Source organism: Eriocheir sinensis, unplaced genomic scaffold (genome assembly GCF_024679095.1).
Source record: "Eriocheir sinensis breed Jianghai 21 unplaced genomic scaffold, ASM2467909v1 Scaffold363, whole genome shotgun sequence".
NCBI lineage: Eukaryota > Metazoa > Arthropoda > Malacostraca > Decapoda > Varunidae > Eriocheir > Eriocheir sinensis.
Genome location: NW_026111680.1, coordinates 50,001 through 65,289, shown reverse-complemented (window position 1 = coordinate 65,289; position 15,289 = coordinate 50,001). Strand labels below are relative to the sequence as shown.

Here is a 15,289-nt window from a genome sequence, read left to right as displayed (position 1 = left end):
CTTACGCGATTTCCTATAAATGATCAAGCGTCAGCTACGTGCTTCATCCCATCATACGCACAACGTAACCTGTGGGAAGGAGGGTCATATACTCGTACAACTTTCAATGGGTGTATAATTGCCTAACAAACCTCATACAGCACTTAAGCAACATTTAGTTACCCTGGAACAGGAATCAGGGTCGTGTGCATAAAACACCCTACCATACTTACCATATACTTTAGAGTTATCCGCCATTATAGACAAGTCATATTATATATATATATATATATATATATATATATATATATATATATATATATATATATATATATATATATATATATATATATGTGTGTGTGTGTGTGTGTGTGTGTGTGTGTGTGTGTGTGTGTGTGTGTGTAAGTGTGTGTGTGTGTGTGTGTGTGTGTGTGTGTGTGTTTCTTCACATCTCATATACACAGAGAGAGAGAGAGAGAGAGAGAGAGAGAGAGAGAGAGAGAGAGAGAGTGGGGGGGGGGGAAGAAGGAGGAGGGTAGGAGGGAGAGAAAGGGAGGGACATAGGGTCTGATATGAATAGTAGTCTCTTGTCTACTGGTACCTACACGAGCCTCAGTATCTTCGTCTTAATGACCATGACGTAAACATCTAACAGATTTTGTTGGCTATTGATTACATGCTCCCCGCCCCCCCCCCCCCATACCCCCCTGGCATCACTAGACAGTAGACTAGAGGGAGGAACACGGAGCCCCAATACATGACCGCAGCGCCAATCAGTCATACGATTGTTTGCTGCGCCAAGACGTCTGAACACTTATCAATACAAATATCGTGTCTACTGCAGCTATCATCAACTACTTTGGCATATTATTCGTGGATGTAACAACTTCTAACTGTGGTCGTCTTCTCGGAACCAATCTAATTTATCCCTTCAGTCTCCCAGATGTAATACCCAGATAGCTACACATTTAGATACTGTACTCAGAGCATTACTTATGAGACCCAGCTGCTGAAGTCAATGTGCCATACATATACAATAACAGACACAAAGGCCCGTATTGTCAGACGCTTTCGCCTCTCACACTAACTATTTGCAAAGGTCTAATAGGAGATAAGTCCGGGTCAGTGAGTGGTTTTTAGGTCCATGATACAGGAGAAGGATTAAACTACCAGAAGGGTCATAAAACTACCCGTGGAAATGCCCAAAACTCTTACGGAAGCCTTGTCAAACATGTGTGGTTGGGTGCCAAAATGACCCAAAGACTTGTCCATTGTTATGATGTTACGTTCCCCCGAGGCGTGTTTCTCGAAGCCTCGACTCGTGCTTCGCTGTTATGGGAAGCAAAACAACCCACACCGGAGTCAATCAGCATAGCCCTGTCTTCATGAATGCTACCTAAATATGACTAAATATAATCTTGCTTTTATTGTCTAGTATATCCTGAAGCACGAATATATTTTTACTGACGGTTGTTAATCTCGCTTGTAATAAGTAATGTAATATACACTACGAAAACAGGCTTCTTGTTTCTCTAATAGTATACAAAATGTGGATGCGTCATTCCTCCCTGCAAGATGACTGTACATAACTCACCTGTAGGGAATATAAAGGCGTGCAGGATGGAGAGATGGGAGGACGACCACACCCGCCCACCACCACACCCCGGCTCGGAATGGATGGCTGAATTTGCAACGTGCCAGATTGTCGTACTCAGCCGCTTATATTTCCCCACTTCCTACCCCAAAACTGTCTTCTGGGCTCCAATAACGAAACTTATGTATAGTTATCGTTCAAAGAGATAGATCCTGATGTTTCTTGGCAATAGGCAGACGTCAGAAACCGGTAAATACTATGCTCTGAGTACGACAATCTGGCAACGGTGGGCAGAAGGTCGCTAGGGGAGGCGTGTATTCTACCATTTTGTAAACGATGTTTTTTTCTGAATAATCTTATAGAAGAAATTAGCTGACGAGACACCTTTACCTTACTTTTACTTTTCATATCCCTTTTAATGAAAAATGCCCTGATCCAAAGAAGTAACTTGTCCCTTATCCCAACTTTGTGCAGCTACATGAGTAGAAGAGAATGGGAGTCTCGAAGGCCTTGGGAAAATTAAAGTTTGAGATCAACTTTAAGACCAAAATCTAGCTAAATGCTAACCTGATTGTTAATAAAGATCTACTGATCCTCCACAGATCTGACGTACATACTGGGCCCTTGTTATAAGATGACCAGATTTCTGAGACAAAATTCCGGGGACATTTTCGGTTCAGAGGCGTAAGAACCTCCAAAACATGTAGTGTTTTTGTCATTGAAAAACTAAAACGGGGACACTGCCCTTACCATTCATAAAGCAGCATTCAAAAGTTTCTCTCACCCTATTTATCCTAAATTGCAAAGGAATTGAATAAAAATTCAATTGATTAACAATGAGTTTTTTTCTCTGATCAAAGTAGCTGAGATCAAGAACATCCATAAAATCAGCTGTAAAAAACAGGTATCAGCCAGACACTTCACCCAAACTAAGGCCTCCTTCTTCTTCCTGGCATTCTAAAATATATAGTAAAAGTAAGAGGATCTTTCAGTCACAGTGAAAACCGGGGACATTTCCGGGGACAGCAGTAGCCGGGGACAGGTCACTGAAAACTGGGACTGTCCCCGGAAACCGGGGACGTCTGGTCACCCTACCTTGTTAACTTGTTAGACTGGGTTTGTTTAATCATAAGTTGTTAGACTGAGCCAGTTCATAGGTTGACTATACTAAAATATGTTCCTTTGTTTTGTCAGAAGATGTCAAGGGTGATGGGAATTAACCCCCAAAAATTCACTTGACAGAGGGATACTGGCATAAGTTGCAAGAGCCTTAATTGCTTCCAAATCACCCTATGGTCTTTGATCCTAATGATCGCCACCTACAGAAACAATGTAGATATGGCCTTGCCTGTCATTTATACCCAACTAGATGAGCAAAAAGCATTGATATTATCAATGGAGTAATAACTTTTACATTTCAAAAATTAGTAATCATGTAAAATCAACTTATCCTTGAAAAAAAAAGTGTTGGACCTCTAAAGGCACACAATTGAGGCTCCACCTATACGTATGACATTCTTGGCTGGGCGGATTACTAATGCGTACCTGTACGTGTCAGACCAATGCTGGAATAACCAACAAGAAAGTGTAATGGTAAGAGCTTAAGAAGAGAGACTGGTAAAAACTGAGCCTTGGAAAAAAAAAGGGATGAAATGTGTAACTATTTGCAAGATAATAGTTATGAGTGGACACGTGCTAATCACACATACCATACAAAAAAGAATATGCATACCTGGGACTCATAGGCCACTGTCAACATTTGGACAGGTGAATAAGCAAGAAAATTTTATTAAAATCATTCAAAGCATTTTGGCACCTTACACACTCACTCTGTAAGTCCTCTGCACATCCATGTACAATATCATACAACAGCAGCACATTCAGCACACATAATATTAAAATATAGAAAAGGCACTCCATTAATCCTTATACAAGCAAAATATTACATTATTTATAACAAAATATAATGACATTTTATGCACACCGTTGGAGGGAATGGTATATAACACTACAAAACACTTGCACACACACATTAGTAAATATATTGACTTAATGATCACATATAATTTTCCAGCAGTAAAGAATTTTGGGACATAGCAGGAGTTTCTAAACTTCATACTGCTGCTCTTTATTTGAATATATCATATGACCTTTATCAAATTACCTCCAAGAAAACTAAGCAGTGGATGAAAACATAATGAAAGGCTTCTAGTTTCATACATATATGTAAGAGCCCAAAGTCAAAGGAACACATGACAACAAGATTTATTCACATGATTGCTTTAACACTGCTCAATATATTACATCCCATTATTGATAAATGCAAACATTACTTTTCTTTTAAGACTAGGAACAAAATAAATACATATGTTAATAAATTGGCATTAAAACATATTTTGAATAATTAAATGTTAAATACTATGTTAAATGTCAAGTAAAACAGTTACTTTCTGTAAAAAGAAAGACACCTTGGAGGAGAGGCTTGACTAACACAACTCTCATCAGACACACAAGACAAAGATCACTATCTTTCTATATCTCTGACACCCTGCTCCCTCAGGGGAACTTCCCTCGGCACACTCAATCCTTCACCGACCAACTCTCTTTCTCTCCTTCTGATACTCATGCACTCTGTTATTTCACTGGTGGTCTCTCCCTTACACCCTCTCTCGCGATCCTGCACTCATATATCCTCTTCAAAAAGTCTTGCTCATTCATTCTCAGCACGTGTCCAAACCATCAGAGCACCAAACCACCCCATAATCCACTACCTATACTGTTACACCATACCAAACCTCTCATATATACTTGCAATACTTTCTTCATCCCATCCTGACACACCACATGCATTTCTTATAGCTCATTGCCACAGAGCATATTCGTGTTTGTTGTGCTACATTTAACATCCATATTTCTGATGCATATGAAAGAGTTGGGAGGATAATACTACCATATACTTCTTATCTCCATGATCACCCTTCTTCCTTTCATAACTCTCTCTAAAGCACTTATTACCTACCTTCCCTTCACTGTCTTCTCCCTCACCCCTCCCTCCATGCCTCCAGTATTTCCCCTCTCCTTGTATGTATATTATCTAACCTTTAACAAAAACAATTTTTTTTCTTAGTACATACTTTAATGACGGTAATTTCAACTCAAATTCTCAGTCAAATATTAAAATTGAAGTATCATACTGTATTGGAATTCTTCACTCTTTGCTAGCAAAATGTAAAAGTGCCTATTTTCTTTTCCTAAGAGAACTGATTACGATAAAGGTAGTCAAACTACTTTGATATGGTACAATATGGTAAATTTTACCGTTCTTATTATGGAAACTATTTAAGTATTTCTTACAAGATTGGCAGCTCAAATAAAAAATTCAACCCTTAATTTTTTCATGTGGTAGATGAGCAGAAATTTTATAACATTTTATAATTGCATATAATACTCTGTTTGCATAGTTGATGAGTGCTCTTCAGTCTAGTCCCAAGCCTGTCTCTCAGAAGGGATGAGTTTGTCTGTCCCTTTCCATCCCCATGCAGGGGTGTGTACTGTGTAGTGTACTTGTGTACCAGTTGTAGCATCCTTCACTCTGTGACAGAACTGGCAATCTTTATCTATTTATATGTATGTCTATAATTCATATTTTTATCTACTCTGATAATTTTGAATAAATATTAATTTAAAGCTATTGATTGCTACTAGTAAGGACTATGATTTCAGTAGGGTAGCAGCCTTAAACTAATATCCTCTGAGTAGAAAACATGTAATATAAAGAGATAGCTACACATACACAGAAAAAGACCCATTAACCATTCTACCACTAAGTGAGGTATTTTGACCAGACCAGAAAAATCCCAGGATCTCAAGAAAGAAAAGATTTCATATAGAAATCCCTGGATATTGAAAGCACCAAAAAAAAAAAAAAAAATGGTATAGAGGTATTTAAACAAAAACTAGGCATTAAAGGCAAAATATATAAATAAGAAAAAGAGGAGAATACAAAGTGGATGGAAGGGAAACAATATGACATGTCTTATCTATGAAAAGGATTCTATTCCCATGATCCCTGCCTAGAGGACAGATTGAGTGCAGGGAGTTGAGGGGACATTTGAGACCCAAGCCAGCCCACCACAGCTGTGAAAGGCTGAGTGGGATGTATACCTCTTCCTCCTATGCTGCTACAAGCTGGATTGTTATACTGCAATGTGTTTAATGATATCTGATACACCACAACGACAACCTTATTCTTGTAATGGTGGAGAGCCTGGGCATACTTTTAGATACAAATCAAGTAAACTAAATAAGAATTAACGACTCCTGATTTCTTTTTCTCTTGTATTGCTCCCTATAACGATGAATGGCAATGAAAATGGTGATGGAGTTATGTTAACTGATGATAATGAGAATGATGACAACAGTGATGGAATGACATATACTTTTCCTTCTTTCGTGTCTGGAATCTGAACACACCCAAGATCTGTGACTATCACTCTCATAGCATACTAAAAGAGGGATGATGATAGTGAGTGGCTCAAGACAGTCTGGGTTGAAGCTGGGTCATCTCAACACCTCTGTTTGTTTTTTGTCAAAGCTAAACCTGTCAAAAACTTCATCTTTTTTTTCACAAGTACCAAGTTAATAACTTTTCTTCATAGACAAATATATCATTTTTCTTCAGAGAATAAGAAAATGGATATTCAAGCAAAAGTATCGGCACACTAAGCCCCACAGTGACACCCACCACTACACATTCACCTCCTGTGGGGCTTCATCATGACTGAGTCCTGTGTAACCAATCTTCCTGGTGATGAAGTCCCAGTAAGGAGTAAATAATTTCTTTGCCTTTTACTTGTGGAAATATAAAACAGCCAGCAACATGGATGTGGTAAACACTAGGAGGAAGGACAGAGCGCCAATGGTGCTTGAGGAATATCCATGTGGATGGCTGCCATGGCTCACAGCACCCATTCTGCCTAGCTTGCTGTGTGAAGAACATGGTAATTCCTGGACCTGTAAATCAAACCAGAATAGTGGTCAGCTACCCAGTGAGGAACATTTAGGCTGAACATTCTAAGCCAACCCAGAAACTGACCTCTATTCTACCCACTCCACAGCACCCACTACACATGAATCTAGAAGAGATTAGTTGTGTTCAACCAAACTTTAAAATATGTAAAGCCCATTTCAGCTACCAACTAGGTTTTTAATTATAATGTTCATCTAGTATTAAAACTATATTTTTTAACTTTTTTTGTGTGTGAACTACATAAAGAATGACTGGATCTTAATATGCATTCTGATTCTCCTGTCAAAGTCAGATCACTATGACCTCTTACCCAACCACCCATAACATGGAGCTTCCTGGAAGGACTGAGTAGTTTTTTGAAGGGATGAATTGACAGTTTTCAGATTTTACTTGAAGAACTATTATGTTAGGTGATGCTGTGTTGAGGATATTTGTGCCCGAGGTCTTCAGCATAAACTTTTATAATATATATATATATATATATATATATATATATATATATATATATATATATATATATATATATATATATATATATATATATATATATATATATATATATATATATATTTTTTTTTTTTTTTTTTTTAGTATAGAGAGCAACTCAAGGACAACAAAAAGAAGATGTAGAAAAAAAGGCCCGCTAACTGATGCTCCCATACAGTGAAAAGTATAGTGGCCAAAAGAGAGGTCAATTTCAGATGGAGAGGTGTCTTGATACACTCTTCTTGAAAGAAGTCAAGTCATAGGCAGGAGGAAACACAGACGAAGGAAGGCTGTTCCAGAGTTTACCAGTGAAGGGGATGAAAGAATGGAGATGCTGGTTAACTCTTGCATAAGGGGTTTGGACAGTAAAGGGATGAGTTTGAGTAGAAAGTCGTGTGCAGCAGGGCCGCTGGAGGGGGGAGGCATGCAGTTACCAAGTTCAGAAGAGCAGTCTGCATAAAAATATCAATAGAAGATAGAAAGAGATGCAACATGGCAGCAGAATTTAAAAGGTAGAAGGCTGTCAGTAAGAGGAGGGGAGCTGATGAGACGAAGAGCCTTAGACTCCACTCTGTCCAAGAGAGCTGTGTGAGTGGAGCCCCCCCACATGTGAGATGCTTACTCCATACAAGGCCGGACAAGGCCCTTATATATGGAAAGCATCTGTGCGGGGGAGAAGAACTGGCGGAGATATTACAGAACGCCCAACCTCGAGGAAGCTGATTTAGTGAGAGAGATGTGAAGTTTCCAGTTGAGATTTTGAGCTAAGGATAGACCGAGGATGTTTAGTGTTCAAGAAGGAGACAGCTGAGTGTTGTCGAAGAACAGGGGATAGATGTTTGGAAGATTGTGTCAAGTTGATAGGTGGAGAAATTTAAGTTTTTGAGGCATTGAAGGACATAAGGCTCCTTTTACCCCATTTGGAAATGATAGCAAGGTCTGACGTTAAGCATTCTGCAGCCTCCAGTCTGGAGTCTTGCAATTCCTGTTGAGAGGGTCTTCTGTTGAAAGAAGTTAAATAATGTGGAGTGGAGTGGAGTCGTGAGCGTATGAGTGGATAGGACAGTTTGTTATGGAAAGATCGTTGATGAATAACAGAAAGAGAGTTGGTGATAGGACAGAGCCCCGTGGGACACCACTGTTGATAGGTTTAGGGGAAGAACAGTGACCGTCTACCACAGCAGAGATAGAACAACCGGAAAGTACACTGGAGATAAAGGAAGAGAGAGAAGGATAAAACCCGAAGGAGGGAAGTTTAAAAAGCAAAGAGTTGTGCCAGGCTTTATCGAAAGCTTTCGATATGTCTAGCGCAACTGAGAAAGTTTCACCGAAACGGCTAAGAGAGGATGACCAAGAGTCAGTTAAGAGGGCAAGAAGATCGCCATTAGAACGCCCATTGCAGAATCCATACTAGCAATCAGATAGAAGATCAGAAGTGGATAGGTGTTTTGAATCTTCCGGTTAAGGACTGATTCAAAAGCTTTGGATGGACATGAAAGTAAAGCTATAGGGAGGTAGTTTGAGGGATTGGAACAGTCACCCTTCTTAGGCACAGGCTGTATGAAGGCATACTTCCAGCAGGAAGGAAAGGTAGATGTTGACAGGCAGAGGCGAAAGAGTTTGACCAGGCAGGGTGTCAGCATGGAAGAACAGTTTTTAAGAACAATAGGAGGCACTCCATCAGGCCCATAAGTCTTCTGGGGGTTGAAGCCAGAGAGGGCATAGAAAACATCATTCTTAAGAATCTTAATAACAAGCAGAAAGGAGTCAGAGGGGGGATGAGTAGGAGGAATATGCCCAGAATCATCCAGAGTGGAGTTGTTACAGAAAGTTTGAGTGAAGAGTTTAGCCTTAGAGATAGATGAGACGGCGGTGCTGCCATCAGGGTTAAGGAGAGGGGGGAAAGATGAAAAAGTGAAACTGGAGGAGATATTTTTGGCCAGGTGCCAGAAGTCTCTGGAAGAATTAGAGAAAGTAAGGTTTTGACATTTACAATGGATGAAAGAGCTTTTGGTAAGTCGAAGAATAGATTTGTGTGTGTAAGAAATATATATATATATATATATATATATATATATATATATATATATATATATATATATATATATATATATATATATATATATATATATATATATATATATATATATATATATATATATATATATATATATATATATATATATATATATATATATATATATATATATATATATATATATATATATATATATATATATATATATATATATATATATATATATATATATATATATATATATATATATATATATATATATATATATATATATATATATATATATATATATATATATATATATATATATATAATATTCTCTTTGAATAATTTAAATATATATATATATATATATACAAAAAAAAAATAGTCCTTTTTTTGGTGTCAGTAAAGAATATTATTTTTTCTCATATACTAGGAAAATCTTAAAAAAAAAAAATCTATTTTTCACTACCAGAACCTCACTTTTTCCTAGATGCATCTGTATGTGCACACTTTAGCAGAGCTCTGCCATGTCTGTATCAAGGTTGCAAAAATCTATATTCTAAACTGCATGTCCATGCCTTACCTCACTGAGAGTTTTGCCGATGTTGGTGCTCGGGTATCCATCAACACACTTCAAGTCACTCCAGCCTTCAATGTTGACCTTAGTCGTGTTCAGCCACTGTATGAAGTTTTTTGAACGACAATCACAATCAAAATTATTTTGCTGCATCCTTATTGTAACTGTAGAGTTGTTTCTGTTGAAGTTGTCTAGTGCCCTCATGGCATCCTCAGACAGCCTGCAATGAAACAAAAAAATAATTTGCTCATAAAATATGATCATATTGCTTGGATTAAAAACTGGAAGTCTTCCTTTTATTGCTTTCTACTTTTCTACAACTTATTTTTTCAAGAAGGAAGTATATGGACCACAGACTAGAAAATTAACTTTCTCCATCTTAAGGAAAATATGTAGAATAAATTATTTCCCAAATGTTACTTGAGTGTGTGTGTGTGTGTGTGTGTGTGTATATATATGTATATATATATATATATATATATATATATATATATATATATATATATATATATATATATATATATATATATACACAGATAGATATAGATTTATTTTTATTTTTTTTTATTTTACAGCACAGAGAGCAACTCGAGGGCAACAAAAAGAAGATTTAAAAAAAAAACCACCCGCTAACTGTTGCGTATGAGTGGATAGGACAGTTTGTTATGGAAAGAAGATCATTGATGAATAACAGGAAGAGAGTGGGTGATAGGACAGAGCCCTGTGGAACACCACTGTTGATAGGTTTAGGGGAAGAAGAGTGACCGTCTACCACAGCAGAGACAGAACGGCCGGAAAGGAAACTGGAAATAAAGGAACAGAGAGAGGGATAGAATCTGAAAGAGGGCAGTTTAGAAAGCAAAGACTTGTGCCAGACTCTATCGAAAGCTTTTGATATGTCTAGCGCAACTGAGAAAGTTTCACTGAAACGGCTAAGAGAGGATGACCAAGAGTCAGTTAAGAGAGCAAGAAGATCACCAGTAGAACGCCCCTTGCAGAACCCATACTGTCGATCAGATAGAAGGTCAGAAGTGGATAAGTGCTTTTGAATATTCCAGTTAAGGATTGATTCAAAACCTTTAAATAGGCAGGAAAGTAAAGCTATAGGGCAGTAGTTTGAGGGATTGGATCGGTCACCCTTCTTAGGCACAGGCTGTATGAAGACATACTTCCAGCAGGAAGGAAAGGTAGATGTTGACAGGCAGAGGCAAATATATATATATATATATATATATATATATATATATATATATATATATATATATATATATATATATATATATATATATATATATATATATATATATATATATATATATATATATATATATATATATATATTTATTTATTTATTTCATAATTACCTAGCAATCATATTTCTTTCCAAGTTGATGTATCTCACTGAATGCAGACAGTCTATTCTGAAGTCAAAGTCCCTCAGCCTGTTGTCTGTGAGGAAGAGATCTTGCAACTTTGGTAGCTGACAGAACACTCCAGTGTTGTTCCCTATCGTCGAAATTTCATTCTGCTCCAGATGCAAAGTCTTCAATAAGCTGTAAATTATTTAGATAAACAATAAAAAACAATTAAAACTTAAAGGTATTATGATGTTCCTGTCTCTCAATCTCCATCTTCTAAACCAATGATTCTGACAAACTGATTTTTTTTCTTTGATGTTTGTTCCTGTCATGCTTTACTATAAATATGGGGGTGACATCTTTGCTACTCAACTTTTTTACTAATATGATTCTGACAAACATTTTATTTTTAATTCTTTGATGTCTGTTCCTGTCGTGTTTTACTATAAATAAGTGGATTATACATCTTTTCTACTCACCTTTTTTTATTTTTTTAGCAATGCACAGAGAACAAGACTCCAGATGTGAAGGCTTCAAGTATCAGAGAAAAATGATTAAGGCAAGTTCACTGAATAATGAGAACCACTCTACACTCAGTCTGCCATTCAGTCTGCATCTTTGATTACAACTCTGATAAACCGACTTCTCAAAGTGCTTGAATTTCTGTTTATATAATATTACTTTATATATATTAGAAGAATGTGGGTGTCACCTTTCCTACACAGGCTTTCTAACAATAATATCACACAGAAAAGTCTCTAATCTTATATATATATAAAATAACTCCACATAAGTGTTGACAAAAATAATGAACATCCAGAATCAACATACCTTTGACCAGTCATAGTAAATATTCAAATTCAGTTGGGCTTTATTTTAGTTGTGCTGAATTTCAAAACACAGAATAGTAAAACTAGCTTAGAGAATGCATATCTACTAAATAATTTTTAATAGATTCAGAATAGCATATCTCAATGAAATATGCAGCTGTTTTGTATGTTACTACAAGAAAGCACCTCATATGACTTACCCTAATGTGCTCTCATAGAAAATATCCTCGAGGCTGAGCAGGTAGTCTGAGGAGTTGATCTTCTCTGAGAAGGCATTGGTCAGATGGAGGTGTTCCAGTGAATCAAAGGAACTGAATAATCTTGGCCTCTCCTTTTTGTCGGTGATGTCCAAGTCATTGTGATTAAGGATGAGGGTTTTGACACGATACACCTAGAGAAACCACAAGGTGGTTTTAAAAAAAGTGTATTACACATTTTGCAGCTGAGTAACAGCATACTTCACTGAAAAGGTTAAGGCATAATACTGTTGTGCTGGAAGCTTCCCCCGGCGACCATAGGCCTCTAGAAGGCTCCCGGAGAAACGAGCAAAGGGGCGGGGATAAAGGCGAGCCGTCCGCGCCCCACGGGGCGCGGCCAGGCGCCAGGCGGGAAGTGTTGCCAACTCGCATATATTTTTGCTACATGTTCTTGTATGATCTGAAATATACTGTAATATTCTAGACTGTACTGTTCTGGATATATATAGGAGAAGAGGGCGAGAGAGGGCCAGTCCCAGTGATAGTAAGCTAGTGGTAAGTGAAGAGTCAGAGTGAAGTGTACTACTAAGGAAGAACATTAAACTACAGAAACTGTGCAAAGTGTTTACATATCTCCCTCCCACGGAGTCTCCTGACGGCGACACGGAACCCAAGTAACACGTCCGGCATAACAATACAGAAGAGCCCTATACAAAACTCTAACTGATATTCAATACCACACAAATATTATAGTGTATTCACATAAAAAATAAATATTTACATCACAACTAGAGGGTACTTGAATATGAAATCAAAGATGGAAATTATTTACTGAGCTATGCACTACAAACGTACCCTATACCTATAACACTAGTTTGATACTGTTTGAATCTGAAAGAAAGTTAAAGCAAGGACAACAGCTGACTAATAATGTCATTGTCCTTTGCTAGGGAAGGCAACATAAAGAAGGAATAAAAGTATTGGGAGCTACAAATATGAAAGGACATGACATGACTGCATCCATTTCTATAAACATTATCTAAAGTAAAAAAATATATATATAAATACAGCTGTCTGATATCATTTGTCATTATACTTTAAGACAAATAACTGCTTAAAGTGATTGAGTTTTAAAGTCCAGTCCACATCACATTACAACTTTTTTGTTTCTAAATATGCTCTTAAAGTTGTGATTAACCAAGTAATAATTATTGCACAATAAGAAGTGTGACACTGAAAATAAGGAAATACCAACACCGTCAAAAACTTACCCTATGGAATGTTTTTCCCTGAATGAAGCGAATGTGGTTGTTGGACATGTCAATGACGTCAAGGTCATTATAAAACAGAGTCTTGTTGAACATGTTTATTGGTAAGGTTGGGATTGTGTTTCCAGTGAAGATGAAAACTTCAGTCCTGAAATGAAAAGAAAAAAGTTAATTCTACATTGGAAAAAATGCACAATAGGTAGGCAATAAAAGGGCAATACTTTATAAGAAGTCCACCTCCCCCTCCGCCACTCCAGCCCCCCCTACCCCCAAAGGCAAGCCTGGAAGTTAAAAAGCCACAGTACTACTAGAATGGGAAATAACCTAACATACTTCTCCTGAGTTCTCCAACAGAAAAGTCAGAAGGGGAAAGTGGTGGGTCCAAAGAATATCTCTAATAAAATCCATCAAAGTGTTTTGTACAATAGCAAGCAGTCTCTGGTGCCAGGCCAATTTGCAGATGATACTGTTAGCACAGTGAAAGCTTGCTGCAGAGGTAAAGGAAATGCTGGGGTCATGCACTATGGCTGGGCATGGCCTCAGTGTTCATCTGTGCTTCATAAATTTGACAGGATGTGTGAGAGGAAAAACTGAAAGTGAACATTGGCAAGAGTAAGGTTATTGTTTATGAGAGGGTAAGAGAGCAGACTATTGATTTTGCAAAGCCATACTGAGTTATGACAAGGGCAAGAGAGTGTAAGATCTGCTGGTTGGAAGAGAGTGGAGGAAGTGGCTGAGTATAAGTATTTAGGAACAGTTCTGTGTAAGCATGGGAGAATGGAGGGAGAGGTGAGGGACAGAGTAGTGGAGGGCAAACAAGTAATAGATGCATTGGAGTTATGGAAGGAGTGTAAAAATGGGGGCAAAGGGTATGAAGGAACTGTATCCACCTCCTAACTCTGTCATATGCATAAAATATGGGGATGAGGAATGCAACACAGCAATCACGAATACATGGAGCGAAAATTAGGTATATAGGTGGTGCATGTGGTATGTCAGGAAGGAATGAAAAGTAATTAATGTATGTGTGAGAGGTTTAGTATGGGTGTAACAGTGAAGGAAGTAGATTATGGAGTGGTTGAATTGGTTTTGGGTGGTGCTTAGGGATGGTGTGGACATGTGATGGGAATGAATGAGGATGACTTTGGGAAGAGAGTACATGAGGGCAGGATTGAGGGAGAGGGTGTCAGGGGGAAGACTTCCAGTGAAACCACAAATATTGGAGGAGTTGGTAGGGGAGGAATTGAGTGTGCTGAGAGGACCATCCTGTGTGGTGAAGTTGTAAGCACACCTAGCTATGTATTGCATCCTTTGTTGCAGAGCTATGAAGCCAGGGCCGGATTGCTTAATGGTTAATCCAGGCCTTTATGAAGTTGATCATTTTTTTGCACAAGAAACACACTCACTCCTCTGGAAGACTATGTAGCATGGACGCTGTTCGGAAGCCTGAATTGGTGCAGTTGACAGTGTACTTCATCTGCCTGTGCCCATCATAGGGGGAGTACGCCATGCCACAGCTACAGCGGTTCAGGAAAGCCGAGGGACAGGAGGTGTTGGTGGCCGAGATTTGGTGTCCTCCCCACAGCACACAGCACCACACCACCAAAAACCACACCTTTGCCAACACCTGTAAAGTACCACCTTCATTAAAATGCTTTTCAATGCTAATCCTTTTCTTCCACGTCATGTCCTGACCCTTAAAATATATATGAAATATATCTGGAAGAAAGCTGAAGTTTATGAAATGAAAGAGCAGCATTCTGAAGATCATCAAATAAACCATCCTTTACCTAATACATTTCCATCATTCTAATGTTTGTTTTCTTCAGAAACAGGTAGGATAGGAATATGAAAGAGAACCAGAGAAAAATAACAAAACCTAAATTAATCCAAGCACAATAGCTGGAAAATGAATAAGTAACTCTGACAACAAAAACCTGAAATTAAA

The 15,289-nt window shown here is 37.8% G+C and overlaps 1 protein-coding gene across 1 annotated transcript in view; it reads right to left on the bottom strand.

The window, feature by feature from the left end:
* Nucleotides 1-2,399: 2,399 nt before the first annotated feature.
* The window catches only part of LOC126991923 (CD180 antigen-like), a 17,519-nt gene continuing 4,629 nt past the window's right edge, over nt 2,400-15,289 (bottom strand). The window contains exons 2-7 of the mRNA XM_050850597.1: nt 14,748-14,968; nt 13,345-13,489; nt 12,077-12,267; nt 11,053-11,241; nt 9,695-9,908; nt 2,400-6,586 (exon numbers count right to left, since the gene is read on the bottom strand). Coding sequence (XP_050706554.1) covers nt 6,422-6,586; nt 9,695-9,908; nt 11,053-11,241; nt 12,077-12,267; nt 13,345-13,489; nt 14,748-14,968 — 1,125 coding nt within the window. The 3' untranslated portion in view covers nt 2,400-6,421. The remainder of the gene's footprint in view (nt 6,587-9,694; nt 9,909-11,052; nt 11,242-12,076; nt 12,268-13,344; nt 13,490-14,747; nt 14,969-15,289) is intronic.